We start from the raw sequence: 13,713 nt of genomic DNA on the forward strand, positions 1-13,713 counted from the left end.
ATTTCCAAGTTACTTAGTATAATTTAGCATTTTAGGATTTCCATTTTCAAGCTTTTAGGTGGTTTCCGATTCAAAGAGTGAAGGAGAAAGTTCTCCGCCAACTGCATGAAGAAAGAATCTTTTCGTCCACATTGACTTTGACGATATGACTGGTCTCTGGACTAATCTCTCCTCTTTTTTAAGGGGGTGCCGTGGGAGGGAGGGGGGAAAGAGATCCTACCAAGAGCCCATAGGTTAGTAGAGGTGGCAGCCAAGAGAAGAGGCGGTCAGGGGAAATAAGGATGTCTAACATCTGATGCGGGGGAGTCGAACCTGCGACCTCTTCCTTGGATTTAGTCACTTTAAGCATTAGACACTTCGGCTGGTGTCCTAATGTATTGGAGTCACCATCACGCTTAGAGGGATCCGGCTCCTCGGAGAGCCATGGGACATCCAACTACTGGGTTGTGCCGCACACATCTCCATGTGTGCCAATCAGCCGTTGTATGCCCCCTGAACACTCCATAGACGTTGGGGTCCCTCGAGAGGAGCTCAATGCAAGAGGTGCTTTCCCTAATTGAATAATCCATATCATGGTTAACTCCCACCTCTATTTGTTTGTAATGCGGTAGTCCGCTTTGTCAAGGTCACTGTCAAATGGCTACAAGCTTGGTTGGATTGAACCAAAATTATTTTCTCTAATGATGTCTTTAATTGGGTAAGAAAATAGTAAATTATTATCGTCGTTGAAGTCTGTCATATCTCCAAATTTTACAGCACATTTATTTAGTTGCATGGACAAATGATATTTCCATTTCAGCAATGGATAGAGAAGACATGACCTAGATTAGTCATGTGTCAAATTTTACAATCTTATTTAATCAAATACCCCTATTGTATCGATACACATCCCGTGTATATCCATTTATGTGTACCAGTACTCTAGACATTACCATACAATGATACAATGCTCTCCCAACTCTGAGCGAGAATAGAAGGTTTAGAATTTTAAAAAAAAACCATAAAAATAGATGGATCGGATTTATCTTGTTATTTTCGAAAACATCACCTTCCATTGTTACATGGATAACTACCCAAAAAAGTAGGTTTGCCTTGTTGCATAACCATGGTTCTAGTGCACTGAATCGGATCGGGTATCGATCACTTGCAAAACCGATACAATACCGATACTGTATCAAAATGAATCAATCATATAGACAAAATTATCCTTGAAACTCCTTAAAAAATGGATTTACTGACCATTTTACCCTTTGTCCGTACCGTGTCACTGATACAGTATCGACACAATATCAAAATTGGCTACATACAAAACCGGTATGATACCGGTACTTAGAACCATGTGCATAACACAACAAATAATTATAGATTGGGATTTCGATGTTATTTCTGATTTACAGCCACATAAGATGATCCAAGAATTGCCAGTCGACTTCTGGGAGTAAGCGTGCTATAATTCAGATGGGACAATTATTCCAAATTTTGATGGCTCATAAGACACAAGAGAAGGAATTAGGTGCAGCAGGCTGCATAATGGTGTATTTTTTTGGCAGAAGGAAAGAGAAGCTACTAAATATGACAGAAAGCTGGTAACAAACCTTTTGAAGGAACAAGAATACGCTAGAAAGAGGAATTTGCTTATAAATGCTACCGGTGGTAAACTATTTGATGGCGATGTTGAAAGTGGTTAACTCTTGCTATTTTTTCTCTTGAATAACCACTTTCTAGTTTTGCTCTTAAGGTAGACTTTATTATGTATCCATGTAATTTATTCAAATTTATTACGAATAAAGAACGCAATCTACGCATGCAAAATGACAGGCGCACCTTCGGGATTTTCTGCCTTTCCATGGAGGTACAGGGGTCCTTTTGCACCAAACGTGTCCAAGAAGTGTTCTCTTTCATCGCTTACATTTTAGCAAGAAAAACAGGGTGGTCACGGAATGGCGGCATTTTTCAATTACAAAGGACCCTTTTAAAAAGAAATTCATTTCCGAAACTGCGAATAAAGCTGATAAAGAAAATACACTCAAGGAATCAATCACTCATATCAACATGAACATTTTTACATTCCAAGAGCCAATTTCAAACAACGTTCATACACGAACACATAAATTCCAATTTCCACTTGAATGGAGTTTTAATTTATTCAAAACACACATTGGTTCATTCCAGTTCCACACTGATTCGGTAATCATTCAGTAGAATCAAACCCAAGGTTCATAACCTCGTGACTTAAAAACCTGCAAAAAGGGCAACAAATTCGTCAGCCAGTGATTTACCCATTTAGCATTAGGCCCATTGCACATACACAGGCTTCTGCAAAAGGAAAACCTGAACCACCTTTATCAGTATGCACGCATATGTGAATCAATCACACAATATAACAAAAGAAAAATTTATAATCACGAAAACAGTCAACAATATGACAATTTTATTGTGTATTCCTCGCCACCCCAACCCTATCGAAGAACCGACTACAGAAAAGGAATGCACCACATAAATCAATAATGAAAAGGATGAAGTATGTTCTAGACTGCTGAAGATGAATCTTCGGTTTCCCAAAGCACAGGGCATTGTCACTGCTTTAAAAAAAATTCAAGTAGTCCAAGCAGTGTGGAAGTCCCTAACCATTTGGATTGTTTTTAACTTCTGACAAAGGACACTGCTGACTGATTTGCTTAAAGAGCACAAACAAGAGAGGCAGATCTGTGTTCTGTCTGGGTCTTCCTTTTTAATATCTGAAGCTGACAATCCAGTGACAATCAGTTACCACTACTATGGATATCGTATCCAAAATTTAAAAATTGAGGAGTTTTTCCATGTGGTAAGATGTCACTCTAAATCAATGCCACAATATACACCAATGCCTGTATGTACCAACCTCCAACATTGTGAAGAATGTCACACTCCCATAATTTGTCACCCTAGTAGGCCCATAATATCCACCATTCAAAGGGTGAAATCAATACAGAAATTGTATCAACATGACAAAAATTTACCCCAAGTTTTGCAGTGCGAAATGAACTCCTTATGGCTACGTTTGGTTGCAAGGGAAATTAAAGGGAAGGAAAGTGAAATATTTTGAAACCTAAAAAAGAAAATTTTGTAAGCATAATACCATGCGATTGTATAAACTACTTAAATTTCTTACCATATTTAGTAATGATACATTTTACATGTACTATTTATTTTACTTTTTAAACCAAAGGGAAATGGTTGCATAGTAAAGTGAAATTTAATAACCAAATATGGAATGATTTAGACTTAGTGATAGAGTCACATGGGGTAAAGTTTCCCTTTTAGGTTTAAAAATTTCACTTCCCTTCCCTTTAATTCCCCTTGCAACCAAACGAAGCCTATATGAAAATTGTGGGTAGAGATGTAGTCTATCTGCGAGTTTTAGCAAATATCAATGGTGCTAGGGTTTCATCGTTGTCTATGATTTCAGACATAGTTGCCCTCTCTGGTAAGGTTTTGGCCTCAGTTTTGAACTTGAATAGTAGTAGAGTTTAAATAAAGTCAAAACGGTAACCAGCTCAGCAGTTTGCTATACAGTCTGGCTTAAAAAATCAGACTTCTGAGAGAGGCAAAGGTTCAAATGGAAAACCAAAATAAAAAAGGGAAAAGGTTCTCTGAGCCGACTGCACAGCACCCTCTCTTTCTATCTCTCTCCTCCTCACATGAAATGACCTCTCTGCCTACCCATGCACGAAACCGTTACGTCACTCCTTGTTCATGTGCTCCCCTATGCCGCTTGCTCAGAGAACCTTTACCCAATAAAAAAATTAGAAAGGAAGCAGAAGCAGCAGCAAACCCAGAAAGCGTGTCCCTTGGTCCGAAGAAATAGACCGAAAAGGTGTCACGAGTGGGGGAGACGGTAGATGTAACATTTCATGGAAGCAAAAACAATCATGTCACTTCTCATTTCCCTGTACCCAAAAAAGGCACCCCAGTTTCATGTCAATTCCCAGGAGATCCCTCACTTGTAGAATACGGAATTGATATAATTAACCCTGATGCTAGTCAAACAAGACTAACAATAAATCCTACTGAACTACCCAATATGAACAGTATTTTTGCTAGAATTTACTAAATTTGAGCCCCTTTTGATAAATGACTGCCCTGCATGGAGTAGATTATAAGTCCTCACATCTTTCCACAAAATGAGCATTACCTATCACTAAGTGAAGTTTCTGCATGTCTCAACTCAACCTTATACCAAGTACCAACTAAATAGGGTTTCTTTCACCAATTAGCTCTATTCAAAGACATAATTGTTACTATGCCTAAGTATGCAAGTCCTTGACCACTTCTTCTAGGATCATTTTAGGCCTACCCCTAGCTCTTTAAGCTCCTCTAATCTGAATCACATCATTGCTCCATATTGGAGCATTCAGAAGCCTCCATTGTACATGTTTGCACCACCTCAAATGACATTCTCTCAGCTTATCATGTATTGGAGCTACTCCTAAATTAGCCTAATTTGTTCATTCCTTATTTTATCTTTTTTAGTTTACCACCCATCCATCTCAATATTCTCACTTCAAACACACTACGAGTGTTTATAACTGTCCTATAAAACCTACTAAGAATGAGTGCAAGAGCCTAAGAGGTCATGTTATTCAGATAATAGTGAATCAATTTTGTCATTTCTCATTAAGCATACAACAAATGATAAATGGACTATAAAGTAGAACAAAACATAAATAAATTAAAATGTGTAATGTGGTGATGAATGACAAGAAGAGCTACAAGACTTGAAATGATTAAGATGAAAGATAAAAATCAAATTACAGGAAGACACAGATAAATGGCACAAGTCACAAGGTATCATAAAACAAACAAGCAATAATTTTTCCAGTTCCTTTTTTCCAGCAAAATAACATGCACCAGAAAGATAAGCAAAGTTCATGTAAATAGTAAGATGATACTACCTCATAAACGCAAACAACATCTTGACTAGAGGTTTCTAGTTCTTGTTCCTCTTCTCAGAAGGCTTTGTGCCCCTGCCAACCCGTGAATCGTCCAAGTCACTGAAATCAGAATCCGAGAGTGACCTTGCCTTCCTGCTCTTTCTCTTGCGACTTCTGTCAGACTCTTCAGACTCAGATGAATCACCAGAGTGATGATGACTTCTCCTCCTCCTTTTCTCCTTCCTACTCTTTCTATGACGTGCATGACGTTCAGCCTCTTCAACCAATGAGTCATGCCCTCTCCTCCTCTTGTCCTTCTTCCTCTTCTGATCACTTTCATCTTCATCATCAGAATCACCATCCCTTCTCTTGCGACTATTCCTCCTCCTCCTTGATCTACCTCTCTTCCTCCTATCTTCAGAGTCTGATCCACTTTCCTCTAATGCCTCCTCCTTCTTACTCGAAGACCTCACCTTGCTGCCACCCTTTTTCCCATACCGCCTAGCAATTATCCTCTCAATCTCTGAATCCGCATCGGAATCAGAACTCTCAGTTTCATCCTCCACCTCCGAGCTTGCTTCAGAGCTCTCAGCAGGAGCTTTGTTCTCCATCTTTCCTCCACTTGCCTTCAATCTATCCATTCCTGATGCATCGGCAGCCTGGACAGAAACAGGATCCTTGTCTTTTGCATCTTCCTTTACAGTAAGAAAATTTCGGCATTGAAATGTGAGGTGGCCGACACGACCGCACTTCTTGCAGGCCCCCCGGGCTTCATCAGCATTGGAACCAGTTATACGGGCCAGGGCAAGAAGACCTTGAAAGCTAGCATATGCATTCTCAGCCTCAGGTTCAGAATTAGACTTCTGATGGGATGACTGCTTCGAATCATCCTTGTTGGGAGCATAAGGATCATAACCTATGGCACTTTGCCAGATACCATGGGTTTGGAGGGCTGCACTACTGTGAACTCGATTGTTCGCAGGCATGCGAACACGACCTGCTGTGGCTGGCATTTTGGAATTTGAATATCCAGCACTGGAAACAAAGTGAGTAAAGAAGATGTCAGATCCACATAAAAAGATATATGAACAAAACAGAATTTTGGTATCATTGTATAGCCTTCTACCAAATAGACATGAAACTAAAAGAGGAGCAAAAATGGAGGAAATATTATTCTTAAGTTAACTAATTTTACAATATCAGAATAAGTCCCTTCTACTACATAAAAACTTTGCTTACTCTCAAACAAAAAGATCGCATTGAACTTCAGGTACATGAACTATAGCTATAAATGCAGAAAACAAAGTCAAGCACGGAGACAATAAGACGCAAGATGCATTTCGGATGGCTTCAAGGCACTGTTTGGATAATCAACTCAACTCAACTCAGCCTTATTCCAACTAAATGGGGTCGGCTACAAGGATCTTTTTTTCCCAACCAGCTCTATTCAAAGCCATACTTGTTACTAGTCCTAAACTATGCATGTCTTTCCTTACCACTTCTCCTAGTGTCATTTTAAGTCTACCCCTGAGTCCCTGACTCTTTTAGCTCCTTCAATCTGAATTAAATCACCTCTCCGTCCTGGAGCATTTAAGACCTTCATTGCACATGTCCATGCCTCCTCAAATATATTGGAGCTACTAATGTAGAAGAGGTTCAACTAAGAACCACTCTACAGTAGGATCGATGACAGGTTGCAGCAGAACTTCAAAATAGAAATAAAATCAGAGTTAATAACTCAGGAGGTAAAGATCAAACCAGCAAACAGAACTTCACCAAAGTTAGGTCGAGTGGAGGTGATGTTGATCAGGCTCTGTGCTCCAAATTACAGCCAATGCTGATGGCTAAAGGCTGTGATATGAAGATGACTTAAAAATAGAAGGTTTAGTGCAGAGGGCAATCTGGCCAGCAGTTGGGGAAGGCAAGCACCATCGAGTGGACCTCTTGAGGGTCTGAATCAGTCCTACAAATATCACTGTTGATGGAGGAAAGGATGCTAAGATTAACTCCTTCGATTGCAGCAGCAGGAAGTTAGGAGGAGGTGCAACCACAGGTGTGTAGATGGCTTCATTGTCCTCTGATTAGCAACAACAACTTCAGCAGTTGTTTGGGTTGTCTTCTGGTCCTTCTCAGACGCTGCAGCAGCACTCAATGACAGTCTCAAGCAACAGGGAAAGTAGGCTCAATTGGGAATAGGGAGATAATGAAGAAGAAAGAGATAGAAAGATAGAAAATAAGGGGGATAGGGTTTCGGCTCTCACCAACCCTTCATCCTCTCGCCAGGACAATAGTAATGCTCAAACCATATTCTCATTTATCAACATAATCATTTGGGGGGGGGGGGGGGGGCTCCTAAGAGTTCATACATATTTATGGGCAGCTATTGCTTGCCTTACAAGTAAAGAGAAAATTAGAAACTTACAAGAAAAGGAAACAAACAGAAAATAGAAACTAAAGCCTACTTTCTAAATCTGAAATTAGAAACTAAACTAAGCTAAGGTTACTTAATAGATAACCACAAAATATCTAAGAGAATAATTCTAAAATAGAAACAAAACTGAACTCCTAAATCCCCCATGCATAGACAAAATTGAATCTTCTAGTAAGGCCTCCATGCAATCTGGTCTTAGGCCCCACAGGATCTCCTAGTAACATTACCACCAAGGCAAATATGGGGCTGTGACACTGTTCATGTGAACCGTAACGTGAACAGTTTTTTGGTCTTTTCTTCTTCATGTTTTGACTACATCAGCTACTCCTTAATTAGCTCTAATTCGTTCATCATTATCCATACATCATTGCAGGTTGTATAACTGTCCTACAAATTTTTCCTTTGAATTTTAAAAGAATACATCGATCACACAACACTCCAGAAGAACCCCTCCACTTCATCAACCCAATTCTGATTCTTTATGCAATATCACCATCTATTTCTCATCCTTTATTTATGATTGAACCTAAGTACCTAAAATTTTCACTTGGCAATATCTCCCTACATCAATTTTCACCACCCCAATTTCATCCTATTGTTACTAAAGTTATACGCCATGTACTCTGATTTTGTTTTACTTATCTTAAAACCTTTTTCATTCATGCATAACGTATGCAATAGGATCACATTCTTTATTCGACCCAATCTTTTCCTATAAGGTTGATCTCCATAATTCCAACTTCACATTTATGCCTCCTTTTGTTTCAGCAACCAAAACAATATCAACAAAAAAACATACACCAGCGGATCTGATCCTGAATGTTTCTAATTTGCTCGTCTATAATTAGTGTAAACAAATACAGGGTTAAAGCTAATCCTTGATGTACTCCAATTGTAATTGAGATTGGGAATTCAATACCCTCCCCCCCCCCCCTTCACTGCTCTGACACTAGTCACTACACCAGTATACATATTAACAAGAAACACTTTTCTTCTTGAACACTTGCCAAATTAATTCCGTAGGGAGACTATCATAAGCTTTTTCTATGTCAATAAAAACCATATAGAGATCCTTCTTACATTATCTAAAATATTAGTTTCTTGTCTCACGTAGGTTCCAATTACTCTCTCCCATAAGTTCATAGCATGACTCATAAGTTTTATTCCCCTACAGTTATTACAACTTTATATAACACCTTTATTTATATAAATCGGAACCACAATGGTCCTCTTCCATTCATTTAGCATTTTTCTTGGGATCATAATCTTATTAAAAACTTGGTTAGCCAAATTATTCTACTAATTCCTAAACTCTTCCACACCTTTGTTGGGATACCATCTGACCTACTGCATTACCTATTTCATCTTTTTTAAAGTTCTTTACTTTAGGCACCCTAATTTTCTGTATATATCTAAAATTTGTGGGTTTTTTTTATTGTTATTACAACCTTCTAAAATACTATTACTTGTATTGTTTTCATTAAGTTGTCAAAATAATTTTTCCAACTCTCTTTATTCTCCTCATCACTTATTAACACATTATTATCTTCAATTTTAATGCATCTAATATGATTGAAATCTCTGCTCTTCCTTTCCCTATCTTAGCTAGTTTATAGATATCTTTTTAACCCCCCTTTGTGCCTAAATTGTTATAGAGTTCCTCATATTTCTTAGCCATTGCTTTCCCTAGAATCTTCTTAGTCATTTCAAGCAAATTTATACCCTTTTTGTTAATTTTCCTTCATCCTTAGTCCTTTGCCAAGTTTTAAACCAGGATTTCTTACCCTTAATGGCTGCTTGAACTTCAACACCTCCACACCAAGTTTCCCTCAATTAATGTTTCTTTCAAATAGTGATTTCAAAAAATTGCATTTCCATCCTTTAACCCAAAACCACATAATACTACCTTCTCTATATATTCTTCAAGATTCCTGATCCCAATTAGTGTGGGGAGAGAAGGTGCTACGCCATACATGATATGATAAGAGCTGTTGTATCTCATCTAAATCTAACTAAGCACCCATCAGGGCATATTACCATTAGTCAATTCTGCAAGCAGATTTTTTTTTTAAAAAAAAAATCTATATACATTCTTTTAGTGTCTGGACGTATCCATATCTGTAACTGGGTCAACAGGATCAGCTCAGCATTCCAAATAAAAAAATCTGTGACTTCTGCAAATTGATATCTATTTCTTCTAATCAAATGAAAGCAGAGGTTTATAACCTAAGCCAGCAGTGAATGGACCATGATGAAATTGGAAGTTTGGAACTGACTGAGCTCTACAGTTGAGATTCTCTTTCCCAATGAAGAAGAGTAATAACCAATCGTTCCAGATTTCAATAGATTACAATACTTATACACAATTTTGTCCCAGTTTGAGTTCCTAAATTATGAGCTTAAAGTTTAGTCCGTAGAGAAGAAACCAGAACACTAAGAAATATACTGATACTATTCTTTCCTTGAATAATAAGTCCAACAACAATAGAGTATTTCCCTATTATTCTTCCTCGACCCGAATTTCAAGAAAATGATAGATTAATTCCCTACAGAACTCAAAGACAAACACTAGATCAACAGGGAGTCGGGCAAAATATCACATAGATCCAAATTCCTAAAGTTACTCAGAAAGAAAGTATTTCAAGAACCAAAAAGACATGGTTTGTAGTCCAAATGGGGAAAGAAAACAAAATTCAGCATATCCTTACCAAAATTATGAACAATGGCTACATTTGGTTGCAAGGGGAATTAAAGGGAAGGGAAGTGAAAATTTTCAAACCTTAAAAAGAAACTTTTGTAATGATTACCCCATGTAATTGTATAAACTACTTAAATTCCATACCATATTTAGTAATGATACATTTTACATGTGGTTTTTATTTTACTTTTTAAACCAAAGGAAATTGGATGCAAAGTAAAGTGAAATTTAATAACCAAATATGGAATGATTTGGAGTTAGTGATATAGTCACATGGGGTAATGATTACAAAAGTTTCCTTCAAGTTAAAATTTTTCACTTTCCTTCCCTTTATTTCCCCTTGCAACCAAACGGAGCCAATATGCGTACTACCCATGACAAAAGCATAAGAGACTGAATTTTCATTTCGACAACAAAAAAATTGTGTTTATGGTTAAGGTTGTTGAATCTGTCAAAACCAAGTTTCATCAAATCAATTTGCATGGCAGTTAATGTGTAAATTTATCTTCAGGTTACAATAATGTCTCAGCCAATACTCCTACATGTTTGTGATCATGTTTAACCTTTCTCTATGGTAATTCCAAAGGAAAGTTGTCTAGGCCGATACATCATTTGCATTACAAGTTTGACCTGTTTATTCTGAGGACAAGTGTTTAAATGGAATTGTCTTCAGCAACGGATTTGAGTAACGAGAGATGGTAAGCTATAATACAACAGTTGACTTTGGAGGGGAGGATGAAGCTGGTATTCCTCAGGTCAGCAATGAATTATCATTTCTTTTCCCCATCAGTGGGAATGAAGATAAATGGAATTCTATGCCACTCCAGAGTGCCAGATCCAGATGACAGTGGGAAGACATTATTTCTGATGAAACTCAGAAACAGATTTGTACATAAATGGACGGTTTCCTACACACTATAGCAGATCAAAAATTCAGGAGATTTCAACTTTGTACAGTACATTATATTCTATCTCAAGCCAAAAACATAACTAATCTGAAATAAAACCAACGAACAGCATGCCAAAAGAGAAACAAAACCCAAATCTCAGCTGTTGATTAAGCTCCTGAAATTAAAGAGGAATGGCTCACATCCTTGAAAGCAAAATGCACTGTAGAACATCGGTTTAATCCTGACTATCTGGTGGTGGCGCCTTGTCACTCTTGCCCTAATCTGAAGCACATCCTTTCCACTCCACAATATTACCTACTGTTAGTCGAAAACTGTGTTATGCACAAAACTTGCCATTGAAATGATTTTGTCTTCTTAAACCAGCCATTGAAGTCTCTCTACATTAACCACATCCAGAGGCCAAAAAAATAAGCTAATGACTGATTACGGTTGGGGGTTGAGTAAAATTCCAACTTTTACAGGGAAGGGGTGATTTGGAGTTGCTTTACCTAAACTAAGGATTCAAAAAGAAAGAAAGGGAATTCCAATTTTTGTGGTGGAATATTGGAGGTTGGAGAGGGATTTCAGAAGGAAAGGGAAGTGATTAGAGGAGAAACAGAGACCAGACAAGAAAACCCAGCAAAAAAGTTAGGGTCCTCCTCTCTGCGAATCCTCCTGTTCGATTCCTCGCTTTCGTTTATAAACACATGTTCATCAGAAATGAAGTACACAACCGATTTCTGACTCAAAAACAGAGCTCCTCACTGAGCCAAGAGCTATTTTTACCCAAGGATTTGGTCTTTCAATAGTGAATTACAGCAATTTGTAACATTGGTATCTGCTCTAAAACCCCATAAATAAATATAGATATTTTTTATAAAAACAATAACTCAAAGAAAAGTAAATCGGATCAGTCTCTGTTTCTGTGTCACTCATAGTTATTTTATGAGGATAAACTTTACATCCCATATCTACATCAAAATGGTGCGTTCAGAATTTTAGACTTTTATTTATTTTGATTTTGATTTCTATTTAGCAAAGATTATACCGAATAACCAGAGAAATTTAAATAATAAAGAGAAATTAACGGCATGTAATCGAAACTATTTTAGGACTAGTTTGATGACCTAAATTAACAAAAGAGGAAAACAATTTCAAGGAAGACGCAAATAAGGTCAACCGACCGACTTGCCTACCGATCCATGAAAAAAGGAAAAATAAAAGCATAATCCACGAACCGATCTTGGTTTCTAGGGTTTCAATAATATTAGAACAAAGAGAGAGAGACGGATTCAACAAACTCACCGATCACAGGATTCAACAATGGATCTGTCTGTCACACCGTACAAAGTTTCAGTTCGATAATTCGATGATGCGATTCTCCCGTCAAAACGAAGCGGAGTTGATTGATGACTCAAAAAAAGAGGGATAGGGTTGAGGATGTCAAGAAGAATGGATCACACAGAAGACTCTGTAAACACTTTCAGAACGAAAGATTCAATAGGAATATGATCGACAGCGAGACGACGGGGGTTGGAGCCCAAAGTAAAATTGTGAGAGATTCAGACTTTAAATCATGCGCATTAATATTATAAAATTAAAATCAGCATACAACTACTAGCACCTCTTTGGAACGGTTTAGGGATTTAAAAATCGGATCTGATTTCTGACAATCCCACTTTTGACCGATTCGGTATCTACAGGCCCGATTCTAGGATTTTCCAATCAATTTCCGACCCAGATCTCGATCGGGACCGGATCTTGGATCAGTCCCCACTGATATCTGGACTCGTAGGCCAAATGAAGTATGAAAAGTGCTGCCTTCAACGGTCATGCATAGCACGATCACCTCTGTTACTTGTTTATTGTTGGTTATTAGTCGTCAAAATGGACCCTGCTAAACAACTAGAATTAACCGAGTGGGTTGCGGATTTATAAAATATTAAAAAAAAAAAGTGCACGTTTTTGTCTAAGCGCATCTAGTTGCAGGCTGTGCCCAGACACATGGTGCAGAACAAGGAAGGAATTTTGGACATTCAAGGGAGTGGGCCAATCATTTTGCCCACCATCATGTACCTGGGTGCACCCTGCACCTCAGTACTGAGAATTTTATCCTAAAAAACAGAAACATGGAAATAAAAGGAATTTTTTAAACCCGAAAACACTATAAGGTAAGAGGTTGATTTCATAAGAGGTATGAATGGCAATTATTTAATAATTACTAAGAAAAATGTTTTCTGTTTTCTGATCGAGGCATCATAACGCACAATTGTAAGAAATATGAACTTATTTGCCCTAAAATATGGGGATGGAACTTAAACTGAGATAGATACCTTGAAATTGTTTACTAATAAAATTGTCAAATAAGGAATGTGTGACTTTGAGGGAGATACTAATATGATGTAGAATGATATGACTAGTTGTATTAAGTATGTTGCTAAAAATGTATGTTGCTTATTTGACCCAAAAAAAAAGTATGTTGCTAAAAATGTCTTATGAGAATTGAAAGGAAAACGTCATATTTCTAGAAAGATTTGGTGGTGGGATGACGAGGTTCAAGTAACCATTAAGATTAAAAAAGCTATTTTTAAAACATGGTAAATAAATATTTAAAAAATCTTGAAATGTATAAATTTTTCTTAAATAAAGCTAAAATATTTTGAAGAAAACAATAACGAAAAAATATGAAGATCTTTATAACAATCTTAGCCCAGAGAAAATGGAAAAGCTATCTATGAAAAACTAAAATGTGGGAAAGAAATTATAAAGATCTCGAGTCTC

The 13,713-nt window shown here is 37.4% G+C and overlaps 1 protein-coding gene across 1 annotated transcript; it reads right to left on the reverse strand.

The window, feature by feature from the left end:
• Window positions 1-2,075: 2,075 nt before the first annotated feature.
• Window positions 2,076-12,445, reverse strand: LOC122640642 (CAX-interacting protein 4-like). The gene is made up of 4 exons (XM_043833865.1): window positions 12,245-12,445; window positions 7,793-7,799; window positions 4,935-5,948; window positions 2,076-2,240 (listed from the first exon to the last, which is right to left on the reverse strand). The coding sequence occupies exon 3, from the start codon at window positions 5,924-5,926 to the stop codon at window positions 4,970-4,972; it is 957 nt and encodes a 318-aa protein (XP_043689800.1). The 5' UTR covers window positions 5,927-5,948; window positions 7,793-7,799; window positions 12,245-12,445; the 3' UTR covers window positions 2,076-2,240; window positions 4,935-4,969.
• Between the last annotated feature and the right edge of the window lie 1,268 nt (window positions 12,446-13,713).

Source organism: Telopea speciosissima, chromosome 1 (genome assembly GCF_018873765.1).
Source record: "Telopea speciosissima isolate NSW1024214 ecotype Mountain lineage chromosome 1, Tspe_v1, whole genome shotgun sequence".
Classification (NCBI taxonomy): Eukaryota; Viridiplantae; Streptophyta; class Magnoliopsida; order Proteales; family Proteaceae; genus Telopea; species Telopea speciosissima.